Below are 27,707 nucleotides of genomic sequence, written 5' to 3' on the forward strand. Positions count from 1 at the left end.
AGCGCTGCATGGCCTACCCTTATGGTCCCTTGGTCAGAACCAGCCGCATGGGACTCGCTGCCTACAGTAGTAAGTAGGGAGGTGGGAGAGAATGCACAGGTACTGACTGAGCAGCAAATGCCTCGGTAATATAAGACAACAAGTTTTGAGACATTCACAGTTCAAATGCAAACATTCTTTCAAGTATGTTGGAAAACTGAGGGACACAATCAGTGACCCTGATTGGTCACTTTTCTGAATGCTTCTGTCAAGAAGTACTGGAGCCAAAGGACTGCTTCCTGAAAGAGGGAGAATTGGGTTCTATTACTTAGCCTCATTTTTTTCATCCTATTTCCACTTTCAGCATGTAATAATATATAAGTAGATGGCTTTACTCTCTTCCTTTTTTAGTCAAAAGAAAGCAATTCAACAAACATGTATGGAAAATGAGCTCCTCTTTCCGTATTATGTGGACAAGTTAGACATAACATACTATATCTAACGTGAACCAATCTGCCCAACTATCTTTTGTATCTTATGGTTGACACAAATAGAAAGAACTCCAGGCACCCACTTAATGTAACTTTACTGTTCAATGAGCTCATACCATGTACATGTGCCTACACTCGAGCTATCTTCTTGGCCTTTTTGAAGATATAAGTATCTGCCACACGAGTTATAAAGCAAGTTGGTTTTATGTTTCTAAGTTGTTTACACAAACACAGAAACAAAATCTGAATTACTGCCTCAAAGTTAAGTTTGGCTGCTCGGAGCTCAAGAGCTCTATTTTCCTGCTGGAAGTCCCCTACATCCCTCCCTCCAAACACACATGACCCCTACCCTTCCCTACCTAACACAGTAACACCAAACACAACCCAATGTTTTAAGTGTACATCATACATTTATTACCAACAACCCTCTCAACTCCAAAATTGGGCACAGGGATTAAAAATAAAAATTCATTGCACTACTTAGTAAAGCATTACTAGTAACTTTCATAAAAAATGTACAAACTTTGTTAAAAATTTATCAAGCCTTCAAATGATTTGGTTACAGATATTTATAATACGTACATTTAAAACTATATGTTAACTGATACAATGGAGTATGATTTGAGGAAATGACTCAGCAAATGATTCCAAAATACACCCCTGTGAGCTTTCCATAATCTGAAACAAACAGCAAAATGAGGTAACCAAATGTACCAACAGGGGGAAAATAGCTTTCTAATAAAGGCCTAAAGATATCTGTGAAAAATATTCTCGTAAGTGAGTTGGTAGATCTCATTTAAAATATTATAAGAGGCCCAAATATAAGAATCTTAACAAATCACATTTCAGAGAGTGTATAAAATCTAAATAGGCTTTCACATTTTCTAGATTTTGCTTGAAAAAATTCAGGACAGAAAATCCTAATGAGATCTTGATACCTGGAGGCCTTGTTTTTTGTTTTTGTTTTTCTTTTTGGGGAAGAGGGGGTGCTAAAAACCAACAAAGGTGGTATTTCATGCAAAGGAAAACAAAAAAACACAGCAGAGTTAAGGTGGTAAAGCCAATATTGTTTTAGGAGGAAAGGGGAAGAAGGCAAGAAACCAACATCTGCCTGCTATCTGGTGCATCACCTAAGGAGTCAACAGCTGGGTACAAATCAACTGTTCTTTCTCTTCTGCTAGCCACACGGTTGCTAAATGTGGCTAGGTTGAGCTGGTTTGGAACACATGCATGTACGCTCCTAACACACACTAACTACTTAATAAGCAAATCTGCACACATCTCTAAGAGCCCCATGCGAAGAAAAGACATTCCCAAAGAGAGATCAGCCACAAGAGTGCAACAATTCTGGATTTTACCAAAATAGACCCTGCTGCCTCCTAAATTGCCAACGGCCTCTCAAAAATTTAATGGAAAAGGGGTAGTATGACAAGAATTCATCATCCCAGAGAGGGAAGAAAGAGCTACTTTTCCTAGTCATTAGTACAGTGTGCCTTGTTAATTATCTATATAAATTAGAAAAAGTGCTTTACTTGCATGCTTCAATAAAATGAATACTGAGTGTAGTAATGTTATGTTAGATCTGTACAGATATAAATTTTTTGCAGCTATATAAAAGAGTCTATGTATAAGATGGGCTTTTGCCATTTTAAACATGATTTTTTTAATTAAAAAAAATAAAGATTAAACTATACGTGATTTGTAATGTAGTTGATTATTACGCCAGTAATTTTGGTCTTTAACACACTTTATTCATTAGGAACAGGTAGGGAATACTCTAATGATTTAAAAGTAACATGTGCATTTCACCACTGTTTAGATGTATTTCTGATGCACTGACAAATACAGGGGCAAACAAAGTATGCAAAATCCTACTTGTAGGACTAGATAGAGGCAACAGTGTCTGGAAAAGGGCAAAATTGTGCTTCTGTGTGAATTGACTTTACTGAACTCTAAGCTGTGATAAGCTTATAGTCTTCAAGGGAAGGCAAGTAGCATGGCAGTAACAAGTAGTTAACACTGTCTGAGTAGAAAACAGACACAGCCAAACGAAAGCTGAGGTTGGCAGCAAGTCATCACAGTCCTGACTGGAGAACTGCAGCTTGTGCCACTGCAACCAGAAGGAGGACAGCAACTGCACGAAGAGGCAGACAATGGTGAAGACACTAGAAGAATGAGAGGGGAATTCAAACACTGCTAGAAAAATGACTTGAAACGATCTGAATTATGCTCAAGGAACCTATTAAAAAAACAAAGAAATCCACACAGCTATGTATTCTTTTCAGAGCAACTAAATGCAGGTCAATTCCTGTTTTACAGCATTATTTTTTATACAAAAATCAAATCTTCATTTATACTGCAAGTATTCTGGACACCTGTTAATTTTTTTCTCATTCAACAAAAAAGAAAAGTGATAAAACATCAAAGCACACCAGGTCTAAGGAACTCGAGCTGTCACAGCACTTGATCCACCCTGGAAATGAGGATTTCAATGAGAAGCACGTTTACTGAGGGGAGAAGAACTAGACAACTTTCAAAATTGGAGCTTGGCAGAACAGAAACATAGTCTTCTTAAAACAATTTTGTTGCCTGTGGGAGCTTGAACAAATAACATATCAGAAGTCAAGCTGAGTTAACAGATTTTTTTCTGGTGGAATTAGAAGAGGTGAGACTTCATGGGACCAGTGGTATTCTTAGAAATATATTACTCAAATATCTTCAGAATAGACTACAAACCTAAACATTAAAAGAAAAAAAAAATCACAAGCACGTCTGGCTAAGAAGCTTACTGAAAATGTAAAGGAAAACCAAGAGAGTATCAACATTCAAATCACTGATTGAAATGCTAATATTGCTAACTGATGATGTATGATATTGCACCTTCTTTTTGGAAACAGCAAGTTGGAGATTTAAAAATTTCTTTTTCACGACAAAAATCAAAATTTCAGGTTCATGGAGTGAGAATCTATTACACTTTTTCCTTAAGTGACCCAGTTGGGACCACCAACGAAGAGAAGGTGACAGCTGCCTGAAGCAAAGGAAGAAGGCTTTTCTCATTCCATTCACTGGGAGGGAAGGGGATGGAGTATTCAATGCTTATCGTTGATGCACCCTTAGCAATCAGTGTGCAACAGCAAACACAAGGGGGAAACCAGTGTACAGTACTAGTGCTGTTTAAATAACACACCAGATTATACATTGCAGCATAATTAAAACTACACACACATTCTTGGTACATGCTGGTATATAGGATCTCATACACACGTTAGCTACCATGCCCTCACACAAGTAGTTTCACACATTCTCTCTCTCACACACACAGATACATTTACCATCAACAGTCATACGCTGCACTCATTGCCACTCACAGTTTCTGAAGGCTCTATATAAGGTAGATTGCTATATCATCTGGAGCTACCACTTTTAATGAAAGCACATGCTAAAAGATCACGTCCACTGTAATCTTGCAGCAACACTCGGAATGATCACACAAAAACCAGGGAATGTTAGTGCACACACAAAATTAAGCTAAAGAAAAAGTCTTTGGAGTTCCAATCACACGGTTAGTATAACAATCCCATAATTGTGAAGACTAATTGTAAGCTTTTATAGTTGATTAAGTCACACAGTGCAAAGAAAGGTCCATTGACCCTTTTGGTAAAGGGAGGGCTGGAAGCCACACAGATTAAGTTCAATGGATAGTCCGTATATACATGTGATGAGGAACACCCAAACTAAATTTGTGCTCTTAGGTTGGTCATTCTGAATCCCGATGCACTTCTGAAGCATCAGCTCGGCAGATTGGGCAAGTACGATTTGCCTAAAAACAAAAGAGAGAGCACTTGTCTGAATTTTGACTTACACTGTGAAACATATTAAAAGAAACAGAACTATTTTTACTTTCTACATAGTTTTTACATTCTCTGTTCCTTTAAGAAAGTACAATCATTTAATCTCTTAAAAATACTCCACAAACCTCTAAAACAATAGCCTATGAATAATTCTTTATTTGGTTTGTTTTAACATAGACAAGACTATCCATCACCACTTCAGCCAAATGTAATAACTGGCTTAAAATTAAAACTCCATCTCAACAAATGGCATTACCATTCGTTGTGCTGCTAAAATCAGAAACATAAGCAACACCTGCTCTCTTATGTTCTACAAAGCATTTTTTATCAAATGCTCTCATTTCTATATTATGATAGCTCTCGAGTCAAGTACTCTTTTCATCCAGCTTCTACTATTTGTTCTTCATCTTGCCCAGTACATCCTTATTTCATCAACCTCCTCTATTACCTTCTTCAAGGAGTGGCCGTGATCTTTCTAAAACATGCTTTCAGGATCCAGTCCAAACTCTCGCACACTTCACAGTGACTTCACAAAAAGCTGACTCCTGGTTTTACCTCTGAATCCCCTTCTCGCTACTCTCCCTCACACTCTAGCCATCAGCCACACAGAACACATGCTTTTCTGGTCATCCTGTTCTCACATGTCAGGGCTATGCATATATAATAAGTTCCGTTTTCTAAAAAGCTTAGATTCTTTACCTTTAGGATTCAGTTTGGACAAAACTGGGTACCCTTAATCTGTGCTCACATGGAAGACTGATTCTATTTTAACTTATCTGTCTTCCTCTCCAATTTTCAAGTTATCTAAGCCAGTATTATCATCCCCTACTCAGAATAATCTAAAACAAACCAACCCTAAAGTTAACTTAAATTATTTTACTGTATCACATTTTCATCCTACTATTAAAAAAAATTTGGGGGGCTACACCCCACAGCATGTGTTTAGCTCTCCAACCAGGGATTGATCCTGTGACCCCTGCACTGGAAGGCAGTCCTTAACCCTGGACTGCCAGTGAAGTCCCTTTATCCTACTATTAAAAAAGAAGAAGAAAATAAGAAGTCCCTGAAATAATTTCACCCTGGCATACTATCAGAATTTGTGTCTTTGGAATTTTCCCTCCCATATACACAAAGGAGAAAATGGTCAGAATTATGAAAGCTGTGTTTCAATTTAATCAACCTCCACCAAACCATGGACTATGGTCAGTAATAGAAAATTCAATGTCATTCTCTTCAGATGCCATCACTTTACCTTAAGCCATTTGTCGACACACTTGGCATGGAACTCATGGTTACAGGGTAAAACTCTAAGTAGCTGCCTTGACTCAAAATCACACATGCATACTACACACCTGAAATAAACCAGAAAGATTGTTTAACCATAAAACCAAGTAGTTTCTATTTTGTTACAACTATCGAAACCATAAAGCCATTTACTATCTCACTTATCAAAATACCATGTAAATTTTAAAACTAAAATAATCTATCAAATACCCTTAAAAAAGCATGATGTTAAGACATTTAGTAAGAGTGCTTTGTTTTGCTTAGTGAGAGATCAACAAGAAAATTTCTGGTTTAACATCCAAGCCAGCCTTAATACTGAAGATGCTATTATATTCAACAGTGTTGAAACAGCTGGACATTCATAAGCAAAAGAATGTAGTTGGACTCCTACCTCACACAGTATATGAAATTAACTAAAAAATGAAAAACCTAAATATAAGAGCAAAAAACTATTAAACTCTTAAAGAAAATACAAGTGTAGATCTTCATGACCTTGGAATAGGCAGTTCAGTTCAGTTCAGTCAGTCGTGTCCAACTCTTTGTGACCTCATGGACTGCAGCACACCAGGTCTCCCTGTCCATCACCAACTCCCAGAGTTTACTCAAACTCATGCCCATTGAGTCGGTGATGCCATCCAACCATCTTATCTTCTGTCGACCCCTTCTCCTCCTGCCTTCAATCTTTCGCAGATCAGGGTCTTTTCAAATGAGTCAGTTCTTCACATCAGCTGGCTAAAGTATTAGAGTTTCAGCTTCAGCATCAGTTCTTCCAATGAATATTCAGGACTGATTTCCTTTAGGATGGACTAGCTGGATCTCCTTGCTGTCCAAGGGACTCTAAAGAGTCTTCTCCAACACCACAGTTCAAAAGCATCACTTCTTCGGTGCTCAGCCTTCTTTATGGTCAACTTTGACATCCATACATGACTCCTGGAAAAACCATAGCCTTGACTAGACGGACCTTTGTTGGCAAAGTAATGTCTCTGCTTTTTAATAAGCTTTCTAGGTTGGTCATAACTTTTCTTTTAATTTCATGGCTGCAGTCACCATCTGCAGTGATTTTGGAGGCCCCCAAATAAAGTCCCTTACTGTTTCCACTGTTTCCCCATCTATTTGCCATGAAATGATGGGACCAGATACCATGGTCTTCATTTTCTGAATGTTGAGCTTTAAGCCAACTTTTTCACTCTCCTCTTTCACTTTCATCAAGAGGCTTTTTAAGTTCTTCACTTTCTGCCGTAAGGGTGGTGTCATCAGCATATCTGGGGTTATTGATATTTCTCCTGGCAATCTTGATTCCAGCTTGTGCTTCATCCAGCCCAGCGTTTCTCAAGATGTACTCTGCATAGAAGTTAAATAAGCAGGGTGACAATATACAGCTTTGACATACTCCTTTCCTGATTTGGAATCAGTCTGTTGTTCCATGTCCAGTTCTAACTGCTGCTTCCTGACCTGCATACAGACTTATCAAGAGACAGGTCAGGTGGTCTGGTAGTCTCATCTCTTGAAGAATTTTACACAGTTTGTTGTGATCCACACAGTCAAAGGCTTTCGTGTAGTCAATAAAGCAGAAGTAAATGGTTTTCTGGAACTCTCTTGCTTTTTCAATGATCAAACGGATGTTGGCGATTTGATCTCTCGTTCCTCTGCCTTTTTTAAATCCAGCTTGAACATCTGGAAGTTCACGGTTCATGTACTGTTTAAGCCTGGCTTGGAGAATTTTGAGCATTACTTTACTAGCACGTGAGATGAATGCAATTGTGCGGTAGTTTGAGCATTCTTTGGCATTGCCTTTCTTTGGGATTGGAATGAAAACTGACCTTTTCCAGTCCTGTGGCCACTACTGAGTTTTCCAAATTTGTTGGCATATTGAGTGCAGCACTTTCACAGCATCTTCTTTTAAGATTTGAAATAGCTCAATTGGAATTCCATCACCTCCACTAGCTTTGTTCGTAGCGATGCTTCCTAAGGCCCACTTGACTTCACATTCCAGGATGTCTGGCTCTAGGTCAGGGATCACACCACTGTGATTATCTGGGTCGTGAAGATCGTTTTTGTACAGCTCTTCTGTGTATTCTTGCCACCTCTTCTTAATATCTTCTGCTTCTGTTAGGTCCCTACCATTTCTGTCCTTTATTGAGCCCATCTTTGCATGAAATTTTCCCTTGGTATCTCTAATTTTCTTGACGCGATCTCTAGTCTTCCCCATTCTGTTGTTTTCCTCTATTTCTTTGCATTGGTCACTGAGGAAGGCTTTCTTATCTCTCCTTGCTATTCTTTGGAACTCTGCATTCAAATAGGCAATGGTTTCTTAAGCATGATATCAAAAGCGTAAGAAACAACAACCAAAAAAGGCAGATAAATTGAACTTTATCCTTTAAAATAAAGGGGGATACTAAAGATGCTTTATAAATCTAAAGTGAAAAGACAACTAACTCATAGAATTAAAGATATTTTTGAAAATCATGTGTCTTACAAGGACCTATATATATAAAATATAAATAACTCCTACAACTCAATAAAAGCAACCCAATTAAAAAACAAAGAATGTGAATACACATTTCTCCAAAGAAGATACATAAATGGCCAGTAAGCATAGTAAGAGCTCAACATCACTAGCCCAGCTGGAAAATGAAATCCAAAACCTCAAGAGATAACACTTCATTCCCACTAGGGCTGCTAGAATCAAAAGACAGACAATAACAAGCACTGGTGAGGATGGGGAGAAAAGGAAACTTCTGTACACTGCTGGTGAGAATGTAAAATGGTGTGGCCCATTAGGAATGAAATGATACAAGCTACAATATGGTGGTCCTTGAGAACATTATGCTAAATCAAGGAAGCCAGACCCAAAAGACCCCATGTTATATTGGTTCCATTTACATGAAATGTCCAGAACAGGCCAATCTATGGAGATAAAAGTAAATTAGTGGGGGCCTGAGTCAGGGCTTTGGAGGGTTGGGGAGCAATGGGGAGTGGCTATTAATTGATAAGGTATTTCTACTGGGGGTGATGAAAATGATATTAATTTGACTGTGATGATGGTTGCAAAACTCTTATTAATATACTTAAAAACCACTGGATTGTACACTTTAAATGTGAACTATATCTCAGTAGAGTTGCTATTAAGAAAGATGCTATAATAAGCAGAATCTTTAGGTAAACCCCTCAAATTTTACAGGTATGAGACTTTTCGATTTAATATAAAACATTCTAGAGTTAAAAACCGTAAGATTTCTAGGCTCATAAAAATCCAGAACAGCACTGTCTAGAACCTTCTTAGGTGACAGAAATGCCATATACCTCTATCTTTTGATACAGCATCACTGGCTAGTGCAACTAAAAATTTTAACTTTAACAGCTATCTTATTGGACAGAACAAGCCTAGACTATGAAAACGGTCATTACTTACCTTCATCAAGTTATCTTTGACTTTCAAGCTTTTATTTCATGAAGGTGGAAAAGTAAATTTAATACAGAAAGATGTCAGAAAAATGTACTTACAAAGTCTGTTCTGACTGGTGGTTGTTAGGATTGAACCGGTAAGAAGGAAGTTGTTCAATATCTGCTTTAGTCAGTCCTCGAGGCTTGGCCTCTCCCAGTCGCTCTGCTAGGTTTAACAGGGCCTATAGAGGGAAAGAAAGATGTATCTGCATATCCTTCTCTGAATTTTATATTCCAACATATATATTTTTTAAAATTAGCTTTATTATGGAAAAATTTTAAATATATACTAAAGTAGAAAAATAGTATAAAGAAATTACTTCCATATGCCCATTACCCATGCTCAACAGTTCATGGCTAATTTTATTTCATTTTTCACTGTCCACTCCTACATCCACATTATTTTGAAAGAAACCTAAAACATGGTATTTCACTGGTAAGATAGTTCTGCTTTTCTGTTTAAGGCAGTCCGTCAGCCTCAGCATTTTGGACACTTGAGGCTTGGGTAAAGTTTTGTTGTAGGGGGTTGTCCTATGCACTGCACAATGTTTAGCAGTAACCCTGGTCTCTACAACATCTGCAATGGCTCAGCACTGAAGAATCTGCCTGCAATGCAGGAGCCGCAGATTCAAATCCCTGGATGTGGAAGATCCCCTGGAGAAGGGAATGGCAATCCACTCCAGTATTCTTGCCTGGAGAATCCCACGGACTGAGGAGCCTGGCGAGGAGGATCGAAAAGAGTCAGATATGACTGAAGCAACTTAGCCCATGTGCGTTGGTCTATACAAAAGTTATCTCCAGACTTTGCTAAATACCTTTTAAGGGATAAAACTATCCCCAGGTTGAGAACCACCAGCACTTTAAAAACTAAAAGATTATTTAAAATGTAACAACAGAACATTACACTCTCCAAACTAGTAATTCCTTAATGTTAAATATCTTTGATTGTTTCAATTATTTTCAATACTCTTTGAAATAGTTCGTTCAAATTAGGATCCAAATAAACCATGTTACCACTGCCTGATGTCTCAAGTATGTATTTTTACTCTTCTATTTGTTAAAGAAACCAAGTCAACCACCTGTAGAAGTTCCCAGTCTGAATTTTGCTGACTGAACCTCCCCACACCGATTCCTGTGGTTTAATACATTCCCTGTCCCCTCTCAGTTCAGTTCAGTTCAGTCGCTCAGTCGTGTCCGACTCTTTGCGACCCCATGAATCACAGCATGCCAGGCCTCCCTGTCCATCACCAACTCCCGGAGTTCACTCAGACTCACGTCCATCGAGTCAGTGATGCCATCCAGCCATCTCATCCTCTGTCATCCCCTTCTTCTCCTGCCCCCAATCCCTCCCAGCATCAGAGTCTTTTCCAGTGAGTCAACTCTTCGCATGAGGTGGCCAAAGTACTGGAGTTTCAGCTTTAGCATCATTCCTTCCAAAGAAATCCCAGGGCTGATCTCCCCCTTCAGAATGGACTGGTTGGATCTCCTTGCAGTCCAAGGGACTCTCAAGAGTTTCTCTAGCACCACAGTTCAAAAGCATCAATTCTTCGGCGCTCAGCCTTCTTCACAGTCCAACTCTCACATCCATACATGACCACAGGAAAAACCACAGCTTTGACTAGATGAACCTTTGTTGGCAAAGTAATGTCTCTGCTTTTGAATATGCTATCTAGGTTGGTCATAACCTTCCTTCCAAGGAGTAAGCATCTTTTAATTTCATGGCTGCAGTCATCATCTGCAGTGATTTTGGAGTCCAGAAAAATAAAGTCTGACACTTTTCCACTGTTTCCCCATCTATTTCCCATGAAGTGATGGGACCGGATGCCATGATCTTCGTTTTCTGAATGTTGAGCTTTAAGCCAACTTTTTCACTCTCCACTTTCACTTTCATCAAGAGGCTTTTTAGTTCCTCTTCACTTTCTGCCATAAGGGTGGTATCATCTGCATATCTGAGGTTATTGATATTTCTCCCTGCAATCTTGATTCTAGCTTGTGTTTCTTCCAGTCCAGTGTTTCTCATGATGTACTCTGCATAGAAGTTAAATAAGCAGGGTGACAATATACAGCTTTGACGTACTCCTTTTCCTATTTGGAACCAGTCTGTTGTTCCATGTCCAGTTCTAACTGTTGCTTCCTGTCCTGCATATAGGTTTCTCAAGAGGCAGATCAAGTAGTCTCTACTTCCTGTAATTTGGAAGGTTTTACTATTTCCATCATACTGCTCAGCATGCCTTGTTTTTATGTTAGCACTGATGGAACACTGCCTAGGATCCATTAATTCATTAAAAATTATAATATTCTATTATTCTTTATTTATTAGATAAAATGCTTTTTATATTGATCAACTGCCTCATATCAAACTATACTTAGTTGCATAATTTATATGAAATTGGAAGGATAAGACCAACAAATTTATTTTCTATTGTTTTTTTTTTGAAGTATCACTCATGAACTCATGGATTTTAACTCAGGTGGTAAGTTTCAACACATTGTAGCTATTATATTTATTGATTTTACCCTGCTGCTGCTGCTGCTAAGTCGCTTCAGTCGTGTCCGACTCTGTGTGACCCCACAGACGGCAGCCCACCAGGCTCCACCATCCCTGGGATTCTCCAGGCAGGAACACTGGAGCAGGTTGCCACCAATGCATGAAGGTGAAAAGTGAAAGTGAAGTCGCTCAGTCCTGTCCGACTCTTCTCGACCCCATGGACTGCAGCCTACCAGGCTCCTCCGTCCATGGGATTTTCCAGGCAAGAGTACTGGAGTGGGGTGCCATTGCCTTCTCCGTGATTTTACCCCAGTCCCTCCATTTTCCTGGTTTTCCATAGTTCTAACTGTTCGTTTGCTTTCTACAATCAGGCAGCCATGTACAGGTCGCTTGCCCCCCACCCCCTTTTTTAAGGCTACCACTGGTTAAGAGAATAGGTAACAAAGAAACATTGATGGACAACGAGAGGAATAAGTTTAACTTTCCATAGACTCAATAATCAATGCTGTGGTAACTGTTGCTACTTCTGGTACAGCCTTACTTGGAGAAATGGGTCACCTAAAAGACTCTTTCCCCATTCCCCATGCATGCCCCCCAGTGTCTCTAAATGCTAAATAGATGGTAACTTGTTAAATTTTATCAATGCTGACTATAATTAGCTATAAAATTTATGATACAGGTGATATATCTTTTATACCTCTATTTTATATTCTATAGGATACTTAGGTCAACTAATACAATTTATTGACTACTATGTTAAGGCCTTATTGGATGGAGAGTAAAATGATATTGAGCCCTTAACAAATCTACATGATCAGAAGGCAAGACAACTGAAGGCAGGACATAATAATTATGCATAGTTGTATAACACCTATGAGGGCAAAAAGGAGAAAGACTCATACAGACCTGGGAATAGACCAGAACTGCCTTTCACAGAGGCAGCATTAGTTGGGTCTTGAAAGACAGCCATGTGTAAGAAGTGGGCAAACTTCTTAAGAAGAACCAAGGGAAGTAAAGGCACTGAAGCAAGGATGTACAGGAGAGACTCAAAAAATGATGAGTACTCTGGAATAGGGAGTACTGGAGGCATGCACACTATGATAAAACCACAAATAGCAAATACTTTCTTGACTGGATTAAAGTACAATTTTGCAGAAGATTAAACATGTCAACCCCAAATATAATTTAGAAAGAGACTCTAACGCCAAACACAAAATATTTTTCTTTTACTGGGATGGTATCACTGTTTTTACCACTGATATGTATATGATCTGTTTAACAGAGAGCTGTCTTGCTTTCAGCAATATGACTTATGATAATTTTAGTACAAAATGCCTAAAGGATAACCAACTCCTTTTCTTACTACTCTGTTCAAAACTAGCATAAACAGTGTAGAAACATAAAATTATTATAGCCCATTTCTCAAGAGATCTGAGACTGGAATCCAAAGGACACTGCAATATGACTGTACATGCAGAAAGTAACATAACAGCATTTTAAAAATGACAAAAGAATACAGCATTTGGCCTGATTTCTTCCACATGCATTAAAAAGGGGGGAGGGATGCTGTAAGACTATGTGTGTCTTTCCTCTCTGTACCCAGATTCCATTTACCTAAAAACAAATAACAAAAAACCTGTTCCAATATTTATGTTGTATAGAGACTAAGTGAGGCTGGGGTAAGCAGCAGCCAGCCAGCAGTACCAAAACAAAGTCAGTCACTCACATTCAACATTTCCAAATCCAAATATGTCTCCCAACCCTTTAACTGTCCACTCTACTCCAAACCTCAAATAATACAGCAATGTCAACATCATCTAAATTAAGTGGTATTATCTATTTGCCCTGACATCTTGGAGGCAGCCCTCCTCACAAGCTATTGCAGTCCTTTTGCAGAGCATCTTCTCTTGGAACCCTCCCACTCACAACCCTGACACTACCATAAACCATTCAATGATCAAATCCTGTTGATTCTAGTGTTAAAATGTTTGTCAAAGTGTATTCTTTTCTACTTCAAGTTTTCATAGTTCAGAACTTGCATGGTTTTATAATTTACTGTCTGGTAAAAATTGGTTACCCTGCCACCAACTCTGAACCACTTCATCTATTTCTTCATGCTACTAATTCTGACTCTTTAAGATAGCAATCTGATCGATAAACACCAAAATATTTAGTGGTTCGTTCCTCCCACAATATTCAAAATTATGTTCATTCTGTACCAGGGCAAGCACAGGGCACTCAAATACAACCAGTTGAGTTTTTCAATCAAATCTCCAGGTTCTCCTCTCACTTTAGCTAGATATTATGTTCTTCCTCAAGAATATCCAGCATTTCCCTGCCTCAATCTTAGGCATGAAAAAGCTTTCCCATCCCTCAGGAACTGACTCTTCACACTTCTGCGGCCGCAAAATGTTTTCAGAATATCCGATCTTAATTCATCATTTTCTCATTTACATTCTCTCACAGGAAGTGTATGTAATTCTAATAGAGAACACCAGTCTATCTTGTTATCATAACTATGTGGCACATGTTGAAATAATTTTTGATATATCTGTATCTTGAAATATACAATGGATTTACCTAGTGTTTAATTAGATGAATGAGTTGAGTAGTACAGTATTTTTATGCATACAAAGTTCCCCAAATCAACTCACAGTTCATCTACTAACCTCGTAATTTTCTACTTCTCCATCTTCCACATCCAATTCAAAGCTGAAAGTTGGGCCCACTGCAGGTGGCACTGGAAGCATTGATCTGCAGTGAAAATAACCAACACAAGGATTGATACATTAATGCATTGTATCAGTGAACAGGATGAGAAGAACATGGCCAGTGCTACAGGGATAAAGAATGAATGTTGATCAGTGACAACCCTTTAAAGAAACTGATTTTACTAGCAATAAACAATTAAAAACTGACATTAAAAGAATATCATTTGCAACAGCATAAAAAAACATGAAGTATTACAGATGAATTTAACAAAACATGTGCAAGACCTGTAAAATAAAAACTGTAAAAATACTGCTAGGATAAATTTGAAAAGGTAATAGACAGAGAAATATACCATATAAGTAGGTCAGAAGATTCAATATTGTTAAAGATGTCAATTCTCTTCCAAAACTCATCTATGGATTTCACATAATCCCTACCTCACGTAATCCCTACCAAATTCCAGCTTTTTTAAAGTAGAAACTGATTTGCTGATTTTAAAATTTATATGGACATGCAAAAGACTTTAAATAAAATCAGTTTAAGAACAAAATTAGGAGATTTATAGTATCTGATTTTAAGATAATAAAGCTACAATTTTCAAAATAGTATGATATAGGCACATAGCCGTCTGGTATAAAAACAACATTCCCTAGCCTTTCTAGAAGTACTTACAGACATGGGTCTAGATTCTAACCAACAGGAGTTATACATGTCGGCAGGAATCATACATGCAACTTCTAGTAATTATCCTTGAGAGGAAGCAGGTAGGCAGAGAGATTCAGTTTCATTTTTGCTAGCTAGAATGTGGATGTGACGGCCAGAGCCTGAGAAGTCATCTTATATCATGCAGAGGAAACCATAAAATTTTGAGGATGGTAGACCCATTCTTCAGAGTTATGGAGTTAACAGACCATGTCTGAATCACCTAATTCTAGGCTTCACTGCACGAGAAAGATAAAAAGAACTATGATGTTTAACCTATGGGTGTTTCTGTTACAAATCTAATCCTAGCAGAGTATTTCTAAGGCACAGATATAACTTTTCTCTCTTGCTTCCCTTGAGAGAAGTGGCAGCATTAAATGCTAGATAACCATGGAAGGTGGCGAGTGACGCCTGCTGTGAAAGAGGCAACCCATTTAAGCTTCTCTACCTAACTTCTGGTGTACCCCTGCCCCACTTCTCCCCTGTCCTTGCTCTTCTCTTTCAGCCTTAAATGGTCCCCCACCCCAACCTCTTAACATCAAATAAAAACAAGTATCTAAGACATATAAAATTGTTCATAAAGGGAAGAGTATCTCAAGGGTGTCAAAATTCAGAACTCAATAAAGAATAAGACAGAACTTACAACACATATGGTAGTAAGCTGGGATGGTAAGGGGGTGGTGGTATGGGCTGCTGGGATCGGTATCTACTGCGTCCTGTGAGCCTCCGAGGCATAAATGGAGGATAAGGCTGTAGAGAAAAAATGTTAAGACAATTTAACATCATTCCACATCCACAACTTTTTAAGGTGTTAAATAAAGTCTCTTCTTTTTTAAAAACCTAGAAAGTTATTTATTGTTCAAGGGTATTTAGTATTTCTTAAATGTTAACAAAGGTGCAGCAACTAGTTTAAAACAAGAATACTCTTAGGTGTGCTTCTAAACACAATTTTCCAACTGACTGCAAGAATACATTTAAAATTCGAAACATGTAGAATTATACTGAAGCAGAACTCAAAACAAGTTAGTTACCAAAGCGAGCAATAAATTAATAACAACGAATGAAAACTTACTACTCCATACGAAACCTCCTGATGCAAAGGATCATGTGTTAGGAACTGCAAAGGAGCTGATGGAGGTAATGTCGGGGGATGGGCAGATGGAGGGTAAGTAAAACCTCCCACAGGAAGATGTTCTCCTAAGAGTTCCACTTCGTTTTCTATCCTTTGCAGAGGCTGAGGGGGGGAAAAAGCAAACTAATATACTTCCAGTGTTTAGATAGATAGACTGTGCTTTATAACAAAATTCAAAAAACCCAAAGATATCTTTTGGGTCATGCATTTCCTGATGTTCACATCAATCTAAATTCATACATGTGGACATACAGCCTACAGTAATACTGCCTTTAACTGAATTTCAATAAGAAGATCTCTCAAGCATGTTATTACACATTTCCACTATTCACTAAATGAAACATATCTTTCACTATTTGAACTTTCCCTTAAAAATGATATAAAGAAAGACAAAAAGTCATGTAGTAAGCCAGTTACACGAAAGTTGAAGTTACTTAAGTCATGGCACACTGAACTACATCAATTTCAGACACAACCTTTTAACAGACGAAATCAAAGATGGTGTATACTGTAAATGAGAACTAGGGCTAAATAGTATAGAACACAGCAGGCAGTTATTTTATAGTAGAAAGCTTACGGGCTTTGGCATTAGACAAACTCTTGGTGCTGTAAATAATGAGCCCTGTGGCTCTTATAGAAATTACTTAATCTGAACCTTAATACTGTCATCTGTAGAACTGACATGTTCATAGCCTACTTCCGAAGTGTGATTTGAACACCAAGACAATGTTCAGAAAGCACACAGTGCTTTGCAAAGCACATAGCCTATGTTGCCCCCTCCCCCCAATCTTTTATAAAAAAATAGCTTGAGATAAAATTCACATACTATAAAATTCACCCTGCTAAGGGGTACAATTCAGTGGATTTTAGTATATTCACAAGAGTTGTACAATCATCACCACTGTCTAATTTCCCTCAGACATTCCCAAGTTCTAGACAACTGCTAATGTACTTTATATTTCTATACACTTATTTTGGACATCTCATATATATGGAATCACACAGGATGTGGCCCTTGTATCTGGCTTCTTTCACTTAGCATGGTTTCAAGGTTCATCCATCTTGTAGTCTGTATATTAGTACTTTGTTCTTTTTGGAGTTGAATAATCATCTACTGGATACATATACCATGCCTTGTTTATCCACTCATCAGTTAATGGACATCTGGAATGTTTCCACTTATGGCTATTAGGAATAATGTTGCTATGAACATCTGTGTACACATTCTGGGGCTGATGCTTTCAATCTGATCTCTTGGGAACAAATGTTAGTCTAACGTCTTCCCACAGTTAAGAGAACAGCAACACATTATTCAAATACAAGTAACTGCTAACAGTTACTGTGAAAAGTTATGTATGCTTGTATGATGGCTAAATTTAGTTTTAACCTTGAATTCCCAGGTACTGGAAGCTTCCTAAGGAACATCCTGGCATGAATCCTGTTCTGATTCTAATAAAAGATTTTCTTGTGGGAGTAGTTTCAACTTTTCAGATTAGCCAAACTTCTGTCATAATTGGCTTCTAATTTTCAGGAAAGCAGCCAGGTAAGCTCGTATCTCACCTCTTCCTGAGACTAAGCATGGTGTATAAATCCTAAGTAAAGCATGGTCAGGCTCTGTTAGGGTAAACCATCAAGCTCCATTCACAAGACCATTTCCACTCAAAGCATTTCCATATGTTCTTTCCCTTATTCTCCTTTAATCATGGTTCAGATGTTCAACTTGGCCTGTCTAGAAAACAATGGGGCCTTCTTCCTGTGTGTTTTCCCGCACTGATCCCTCCAGCCCCTGGAAATATTATGCCTCTCAGCTATATTCCAGCTCCAGGACAGAGTGAACTATGCTAACAGAGTATCTCATCTACTTTTCATCAGAACACAGCATAAAACCACCCTTTGGAAAAAAACAATTGAGGTTCAAAGGATTACTTACTTGCCTAAATGAATATAAATATTATTCTAACAAGTATAAACATTTTTATAATATTTTCATTTTCCCATTTTAGAAACGTATGAAAGGAAAAACTAGAACTGTGTTTTTTTTTTTCCAGATTCAATTTCCAAAGGATTGCAGATACAAAAGAATAAATTTGATTAGACAAGTTTCATATAAAATAACTAGAAAAACTTAATAAACCAAGGAACTGTAGGTACAATTATTGCTTATATATATTTCTATGTGTGGGGGTTCTTAGTTCTTTTAAGAACCAGCAAAGTGTCATAGTTACAATTTTTAAATGATAACAACTTAAACATCTACTAAATTAATCTGTCTTTTACGTCTAAACATTCTGTAAAAGTTAAAGACAGAAGAGATACCTACCGATCGTGACTGCTGTGTTTGGAAAGGGACAAACTGGCTTGGAGGTGGCAAATGAGGAGGATGATGGGGAGAAAGATGGGGAGGATGTAAAATAAACGGATCACTGGAAATAAGGGGTGGAAATGCAGCATACGGTACTGGTAAGTGCTGAACAGAACATGCTTGAAGCATCTGTAAGAGAAATCATTTTTTGTTGAGAGTATCAGAATATATTAATTAAAAAAAAAACTATACAATCAGATTGAAATGTTACTCCCAGAATCATAAAAATGTCTTAATAACCTATAGTAACAATAAGATACTTATGCATTTTTGCATTTATTAGTACAATAAATTGTAACTAGTAATTATTCTGGATTTTACATAGCTCTTATAAATCAGTCAAAACACCTATCTTTTACTTAAGCTTTTGTAATACCTATGAAAATGAAGGGAAAGTGCCACAGAGAAGGAATCTCTTCCCACTTGGCTTAAAATGTAGCAGACATTACTGCTTTCCAAGAAGCTGTCCTTTTCAATCTTGTAATTTTTTTTATTTCTAAGAGCCCAATTCACAACTAAATGCTTTATGATCTCTCAATATTTTAGTTTGCTAATTTAGCACATTGGTTCTATAATCTATTAATGAGAAACCATGCATGGGTAAATTAATCTGTTAAATTGGTGTTAGTACTTGTATGTATGTGTTTGTTTTAATCTCAAATTCAGACAGGATTATTAGGATTTTAATAAGATTTAGCAAAGTGCTTTACTTTGAAGACTTTATTGACCTTAGACAAGTCATTTAAATTCTCTGGTTTTCAGCAACCTATTTTTCAAATAAGGGGGCTGAACTAGGGGCTGGTAAAGGACAAAGTATAAGAGGCAAAGGAGTATGAACTCCTGTTTTCGCATGCTAATTGCTTCTATGATATTAAGCACACCATTTTCAATTTCATCATTTAGAAAATGAGGGTACTATTTTCATCACAGGCTTCCTATAGTATGGAATAAGTAAGTCTAAGCAACTCAAAGTGCCTATTAAAAACCCAGCAAGTGTTGAGACTATTAATGTTGATCACCAAATTCTGAGACTTAATTACTAATCAGTTCAATATCCTAAGTTAAAACCTGAAGGACAATCTTTATTAAGGTTTAATTATAAACAGTGCAGACATGTGAAGGAACATGCTTTGACCTTCAAAGAATGTTAAAATATGTGTAATTTAATTAACGTAAAAACATATGAAGTTTTAAAGCTAATTCTACTTTACTGTTACTGTATAGGTGCAACTGAGATTTCTGTTGCAATAAAACTGCATTTTTTTACTTGAAAGTGAAAAGCTCCAAGTCTCTTGTGTTTTGTTTATATAACATATTTCGCCACTCTATAGAAGTACTGCACAGACTTACTGGAGGAGGCACACTACAGACAGGGAGGTGCTGTCCACTGAAAACCACAGAGCATCCTGGGACCTGTTGTGTACTGCAAGCAGGGATGTGCTGGCCTGTGCAGAGGGGAATCCCATGTGGTGCCACTGTTGTTACTGTGTAAGAAACAGGGACGGTGCCCTGATGGAGCTATTAGAAAAGAAACAGAACAGAAAGATGTGAGTGTGAGTTTGGATAAACTTTTAACAGTTTGGATAAAACATCAATTATTAAAAATTAAAATCTGGGCATTTATTGATTCTATTCTTAGCTGCAAAGATTGTTCACAATGTACTTCTGCAACAGTTTCAACCAAAATATTCTTGTTACTGTAGAGAAAAGCTGTTTCAAGAGCAGTATATGATATCCATTGAACTGGGCCTGACTCTTCACTCAAAAAAACTTGTAAAGTCCAGGAGATAATGAACTGCTATATTAACTCTTCAAGCCTGCTCTACAGAGCAGAAAACTTTTCTAAGGAGGAAATCTGAAAAAAAGAAACATGTCTGCTAATAACCTGCTCACATTCAACAGGAGGGAAAAAACCATTTGTTTAATCCAACTAGTGAAACGGAGAAGGCAATGGCACCCCACTCCAGTACTCTTGCCTGGAAAATCTCATGGATGGAGGAGCCCAGTAGGCTGCAGTCCATGGGGTCGCTAAGAGTTGGACACGACTGAGCGACTTCACTTTCACGCATTGGAGAAGGAAATGGCAACCCACTCCAGTGTTCTTGCCTGGAGCATCCCAAGGACGGGGGAGTTTGTTGGGCTGCCGGTCTACGGGGTCGCACAGAGTCAGACACGACTGAAGCGACTTAGCAGTAGCAGCAGCAGTGAAACGTTAAGTAGCATTTTTAAAAAAATAAATAATTCCCTTCTCCCCTGGTCAGTTTTATTCCCATCCTATCTATCTGGAAGCAAATGACATTTAAAAATATGTCCTCCTGTATCATTCTCCATGAGCATGTAAAAATATGCATGAACTATTGTCATGCTTGTTTTTGTTCTTAACAGAAATATTACCCTGCAACTTACTTTTTCCAATTAATATTGTAGATATCTCTTTAAAGAAATTAAAGCCATCTCATTCTTTTTGACACTAACAAGATATTTCAAATACAGTCATCACTTTAACACAATCCTATCATTCATATACTAAAGGACTTTAAGTTGTATCACCTTTTACCAATACAAATAACAGCCATAAAAAACATCACTGAACATATATCCTTACACATTAGTTTCATTTATTTCACAGGGATTACTGGGTAAAGGGGTGAATGTATTTTAAACTTTAGCAAAAGTCTGGATGGATTAAATCACAATCCCAATGGTAGTAACAAGACTCCCAGCACCTCCACTCAAGGCAGAGTTTGCATAATAAGCATGCTTGCTTGTTATATACAAATACTACAATGGGGGAAGGGGGAAAAACCAGTATCTATCGGATTTACTTTAAATTTGTATTTCTCAGATTAGAGAGGTTGAACATCTTTTAATATGCTTATTAATCATCTAGATTTCCTTTTATGTAAATAATCTATATCCTGTGTTCACTGCCCACTTTCTATAAGGCTGTCCATTCATATTAACTTATAGTTTGGCTTTTTACTTAGAGATACATGTAATATTTTCTCAGTCTATGATTTCTCTTTTGATAAATCTTTTATTTAATGGTAAATCAACATTCCCCTTTCCTCTAAACTGAATTACCTCTTTCTATTCAGTAACTTCCCAAACATACCTAGATCTATTTTGTGCCAAATTTGTGTTGTCTCAATTATAGTCTCTTACTAGAAAAGTCAGTATCTAGTAAGACAAGTTCTTCTCATTATCATACTTTCTTCTCATTTTATTTTTGGGCCATTTTTTATACATTTATTCTTATGTAAATAACCTCAAATAATTTTATTCAGTTTCAGAATCCACTGGAATCCTAATTTATATTAACTGTACTAAATGTTATTTTACAAAGAACAATTTTATATTCAGTCTTTTTGTCATGTCACTACATGATCACTACTATAGTACTATACCTCCAAGAAATTAGGTTTCTTCATAAATACTACTTACTGAATTTATTACTCAAAATTCTTTTGTAAGTTTGGAGGCTTTGTTATATTGCTGATAGGTTATTTTTGTCTATTTCCATACCAAATTTCTTAATTATTCTGGCAAAAATGCCTTCATACAGCTTTATAATTAGTCCTAATAATTAGAAGAGCTACTCTGCCCAACTTGCTCTACTTCAGAATTATACACCAAAAGTTCTCTTAATTGGCTTAAAACACATTGTTGGGTCCCACACCTGATAAATCTAGTGTATAGTTTTGAGAATCTGCATTTTTAATAAATGTCCAGGTGCTGCTGCTGCTGATTAGCTAATTCAAGACATACTTTGAGAACCACTTGGCCTCAGAGACCCGAGACCAAAGTGTCAGTTGGCCAGCTATTTCACTGAGGGCCAGAAAATTAAGTATTTTAAGTTTGTGGGCCATCCTGGTCCCTGCACAAAGCACCCACAAATGACAGATGAGCAAACAAGCTTAGCTGTATTCCAACAGAACTCTACGAAAAACAGCCAGCAGTAGTTTGCTTTTCCCTGCTCTAGATAATCCCTGGTCCTTTAAAATGCTGTAGAAATCGCAGAATCAGTTTCTCAAGTTACACCAAAAACTTACTGGAAATTTACTTGGAATACACTAATTCTATGTATGTGAGTTCTGAAAGCAGACAGTTTTTACAGGTTTGGATCTTTCAAGCCAAGTATCTATTTAGACAGTTTTGTAATCAAAAAGGACTTGAACATCTTTTGTTAAGACCCTTAACTTCCTTCATGTTATTCTGATTTCAGTTGTACTTTCTTCTTTGCATATTCAATATGGAGAATTTCAAACATGCTCAATGTATTTTTTTTTTTTTTAATTATGCTGACTAGTATAAAGAAACACAACTGATTTGCTGTATTGTTGCTTTAATAATCTGGGATTTTCTACCTGTATGATTATCTCATCTGCAATTACTTATGACGCTATTTGCTCTTTTCTTATTCTTACCCTCTATCATCAGTCCTGGCCTGTTGTTGTTTAGTCAGGTCTGACTCTTTCACAACCCCATGGACTGTAGCCTGCCAGGCTCCTCTGTCCATGGGATTTCCCAGGCAAGAATACTGGAATGGGTTGCCATTCCCTTTCTCTAGGGCATCTTCCTGACGCAGGGATCGAACCCACGTCTTCTGCATTGCAGGTGGATTCTTTACCACCTGGGAAGCCCCCAGTTCTGGCTTAGATTCCAGGATACTGAATAGATGCAGTGATAGTCATCACCCTGGCTTAGTCCAGCTATCAGCAAGAAAGCACTCTTTAAGTTTTACCATTAATTATGTTGCTTGAAATGTTATGTGAACTCAGTGTGGATCTATTTCTATTGGTTTTCATTTACAGTCTTTCTTTCCTCATGTATTTGGTTAACTTTGTTTCCTGCTTACTGTCCTTGAAAATTTAGTTGAGGAAATTCTCTGAAAACTAGAATGAAGATTTCATCCTCCAAAGAGAATATGCATGTTTTCTAGGCCCCTGCAGTCCCAAATACTTTGAGTAACTTCACAGTTGATGTGAATTTGACTGCAAATTACATTTGGTGCCAGTTACTTTTATTCTGCTGAAGCTGAAGCTCCAACACTTTGGCCACCTGATGTGAAGACCCGACCCACTGGAAAAGACTGAAGGCAGGAGGAGAAGGAGAAGGAGGTAACAGAGGATGAGATGGTTGGATGGCATCATCAATTCAATGGACATGAAACTGAGCAAACTCTGGGAGTGGTTATCCTCAATCAGGGGGAATGCTCTCAATAACCCTCACTGACAGCTCCAGAAAATAAAACTCCCCTTTTCCATTTTAAGATATTTTATTGGATATGATGGCAAAATTTTATATCTTTGCATCTATCAACAAAATAAAACATTTTCCCTTTATACTGAAGATTTCCTAGTGTTGAATTTATCCTGCACCATCAGGATAGACTATTTTACTATAACACTATTGTTTATTATTTAAACATCTGCATCTGTACTCAAGAGGGAAAGTAGCTGAAAGGTTTTGTTTGCTGTACTGTCTATGAGGTTTGATTATTAAGGAGCTTCACATAATATACTTGGAAAATTTCTATCTGTGGCTATGATTTTTGGTCTGGCAAACCCTCTTCTCAGCTAGTTCCTCAGTTCCTGGCAGGAACAAAGGGAAAGAAAGCTCGGTACTTGTCGTCTCAGTGGAGACCTAGGAAAACTTGAAAGCAAAGCTGCACCCAACTGTCTTGCCTACTGAATTACTCTAGAAGAAACTGGAAGGAAACAGAAAACAGGAGTATATCCTCAAACCACCAGCTGACTGACTGGCGTTGTTATTAAATTCTCTATCAGTCATTTGAAATCAACTATTACAATGAAGTCATTCTGAGCTTTTATAACCCTGATCTAAATTTTTTAAAGTTCAACTTTCTTTTAAGGAAGCTGTGTAGAATTTAAATTTTAATCTTCAATGAAGAACGATGAACTTATCTCCAATAGATTCATTTTAGGTAAAACTATTTCCTTTTAGGTAAAAGTAATCTACAACAAAAAACAATCAAACTAAATACACTGCTACCAACTTTAAGCATCTGTATTTCCTGGATATTCTGTTACTATACCTGATCATGTATGTCAACCATTACTGCATTCTGCTGGGGTGGATGAGCAGCAGGGTGTAACAGACGGGGAGATACATTCGGAGGGTGGAAGGCTCGAGGTTCTTCTATTGCTTGCTGCTGTGCATAAGGGAGATGGTGATAATTTTCATCTTGACTAATGGAATTAAGTCGAGACTGACGATCCCTTCTTCCTCTCTGACGCCTGACAGGAGGACTGTAATATAGTAAAAATGTCAGAGGTCGTTATAATGTTTACTGCTGTGATCCATCAGGATTGTGTACTGTCTCTCTTTGTAATCCATTAGCAGTATAAGCTAAATAGGCTTGAGTATTAAAGAACTGCTGTGGTTCATCATCAGCTCTAAACACAAAATAGAATGCATGTTTTTTAAGAAAATAACAAGAAAACAAAATTGATAATTGATTCTGAGAGTATTTAGAAATCAATAGCCAATCATTGTCATTTTGGGGGTGGGGGTTTAATTGTATAAAATTGCCCTTTTTATAGACAAATATCTATAAGTTCGTATGATTTAACCTACTATTTTGTCCCTTTTATTTTATAAACATTAACAACAAATTTTAATCTGCATATATCCTGGCAGTAATCCTATTATGCCTAACGGGCATTTTATATTTGTTTACTGGCTAAGGCATATAGAATAGACATAGTTCCCACATGCCCAAAATGACAATTTTAAAAAATGAGTAATAACTAAAAAACATTTAATCTATTTACAATTGCAAATAACTGAGTAACAATAAATACTGAGAATGAAAATGACTGTGAGATAGTGTCAGCATAAATACTCTAGCGATACACAGAATTTTTAGGTAGAATTTGGCTACAGTGTCAGACTTTATTTTTTTGGGCTCCAAAATCACTGTAGATAGTGACTGCAGCCATGAAATTAAAAGATGCTTACTCCTTGGAAGGAAAGTTATGACCAACCTAGACAGCATATTCAAAAGCAGAGACATTACTTTGCCAACAAAGGTCAGTCTAGTCAAGGCTATGGTTTTTCCAGTGGTTTTTCTGTGAAGAAGCTGAGCTCCGAAGAATTGATACTTTTGAACTGTGGTGTTGGAGAAGACTCTTTAGAGTCCTTTGGACTGCAAGGAGATCCAACCAGTCCATCCTAAAGGAGATCAGTCCTGGGTGTTCACTGGAAGGACTGATGCTGAAGCTGAAACTCCAATACTTTGGCCACCTCATGTGAAGAGCTGACTCACTGGAAAAGACCCCGATGCTGGGAGGGATTAGTGGCAGGAGAAGGGGACGACAGAGGATGAGATGGCTGGATGGCATCACAGACTCGATGGACATGAGTTTGTGTGAACTCTGGGAGTTGGTGATGGACAGCGAGGCCTGGCGTGCTGCAATTCATGGGGTCACAGAGAGTCGGACACGGCTGAGCGACAGAACTGGCTACTGAAAGAAACCACTTTTACTCTCTATGCACTTGTCATCTACATAGTTAAACACAAATAACAGTTGTTATCATAAGTAGACTTCTATTTTCCACATCCCTTAATTCCACAATTCAGCTCCACTGCTTTTTACAAGGGCTCAGCATGGGTAACAATTCGAACAGCAGGCCTCAATAAAAATGTACTCCATTTCAGGCACAAGAGGCGAAACAGCCCCTTTCTAGACACAGCTGCACATAGCCATCTCAGCAGTCTTTACTGAGGACAGGTCACCTTTCCCTTAATTGTTGCATTCTGCACCTCTAAATCTGTTTCTTCTTTCTCTCAATTGCCCAATCTTAAAAAGAACAAGGGACTTTCTTTTGTAATATTAATTTCTCCACAGTGCTCTTAATACTAACCCTCAAGGTTAATGCTCCATTCATTGCTTCCTCTATGTTCAGCATAACTTTTTGCATTTCTGCTTCAAAATCGACAAACTATATTTCATTGATTTTCAGGTGCCATCTACCTTAGAACTTACTTTAATGTTTTGAGATACTTTTCATATAGTCTTTGCATAACCCTTACCCAGCTTTCCCTCATGTTAATATCTTCCATTAGAAAAAAAAATTATCAAAATTAAGAAATGAACCTTGGTATCATACTATTAATTAAACAACAGAATGTATTTAGATTTCACCCAGTTTTTCTAACAATGTTCCCTCACTGTTTCAGAATCCAATACAGGATCCCATTATTGCAGAGTGGTCATGCTTCTTTAGTCTTCTCCAATCCATGAAAGCTCAGTCTTCCATGACCTTGATAGCTCTGAAGACATACTCTGCAGAATGTCCTTTTAACCCAGGTTTGTCTGATGTTTTTTCATGACTTGCATGGCATTACGTATTACTGGAAAGGATATCACAGGGTTGATAGGCCCTTTTCAGTGCACTGTATAAAGGGCCCCACGACACTGATATGCATCACTCATGCTTACGTATGTATTACCAATCACTTGGCTAAACAGGTTTCTGCCAAGACCCTATTTTCTTACTGTCCATGGGGTTCTCCAGGAAAGAATACTGGAGTTGGTTGCCAGAAGAAATATCAACAACCTTAGATATGCAGATGATACCACTCTAATAGCAAAAAGTGAAAAGGAACTGAAAAGCCTCTTGATGAAGGTAAAAGAGGAGAGTGAAATGGCTGGCTTGAAACTCAACAATAAAAAAACTAAGATCATTGCATTCAGTCCCATCACTTCATGGCAAACAAACAGAAGGGGAAAATGGAAGCAGTGATAGATTTTATTTTCTTGGGGAGATACTCTGAATCATGCAAATATTCTGCTTTTGCTAAAAGTTTGCCAATAACTTTAGATTGCATGAATGGATCTTCAGCAATCACTCTATTCTGATATTCTAATGGTGATTTTCTACTCCCTTCATTTCTTCCATATATATCAACTGCAATTCTATAAAGAAGAGTTGCTCCTTCTCTCTCACTTAGTTATATATGAGTAGGGGCTAACAGATACTTATTTTATTCTTTAGGTGATAATCCACAGTCATTTTATTTTGTTGTTCAAATTATTTTAACTCTGTTCAATGGGAGCATTTTGGCTCCTGTGACCTTCTCCTGTTGTCTTTATCATTTTGAGCACTTCCTTAATATATGGACCACAATATGCCCTAGGCTCATCTAGTATTTTCCCTACACCGACTCTGGAATTAACCAGTTCTCCAAAAGAGACTCCAAAGAGTCCTGGTTCCTTAAACTGTAGAATGGTAT

General features: G+C 37.6%; 1 protein-coding gene across 9 annotated transcripts in view; it reads right to left on the reverse strand.

Moving 5' to 3' along the window:
* Positions 1-860: 860 nt before the first annotated feature.
* The window catches only part of RNF38 (ring finger protein 38), a 119,509-nt gene continuing 92,662 nt past the window's right edge, over positions 861-27,707 (reverse strand). For 8 of the 9 annotated variants that reach the window (XM_070794757.1, XM_070794755.1, XM_070794760.1 and 5 more), the window contains 9 exons: positions 24,504-24,717; positions 19,796-19,963; positions 18,404-18,574; positions 16,024-16,185; positions 15,595-15,701; positions 14,207-14,291; positions 9,110-9,231; positions 5,574-5,673; positions 861-4,290 (listed from right to left, as the gene is read on the reverse strand). In XM_070794757.1, coding sequence (XP_070650858.1) covers positions 4,228-4,290; positions 5,574-5,673; positions 9,110-9,231; positions 14,207-14,291; positions 15,595-15,701; positions 16,024-16,185; positions 18,404-18,574; positions 19,796-19,963; positions 24,504-24,717 — 1,192 coding nt within the window. In that variant the 3' untranslated portion in view covers positions 861-4,227. The remainder of the gene's footprint in view (positions 4,291-5,573; positions 5,674-9,109; positions 9,232-14,206; positions 14,292-15,594; positions 15,702-16,023; positions 16,186-18,403; positions 18,575-19,795; positions 19,964-24,503; positions 24,718-27,707) is intronic. The other variant, XM_070794758.1, reaches the window with a different exon arrangement.

This window comes from Bos indicus, chromosome 8 (genome assembly GCF_029378745.1).
Source record: "Bos indicus isolate NIAB-ARS_2022 breed Sahiwal x Tharparkar chromosome 8, NIAB-ARS_B.indTharparkar_mat_pri_1.0, whole genome shotgun sequence".
NCBI lineage: Eukaryota > Metazoa > Chordata > Mammalia > Artiodactyla > Bovidae > Bos > Bos indicus.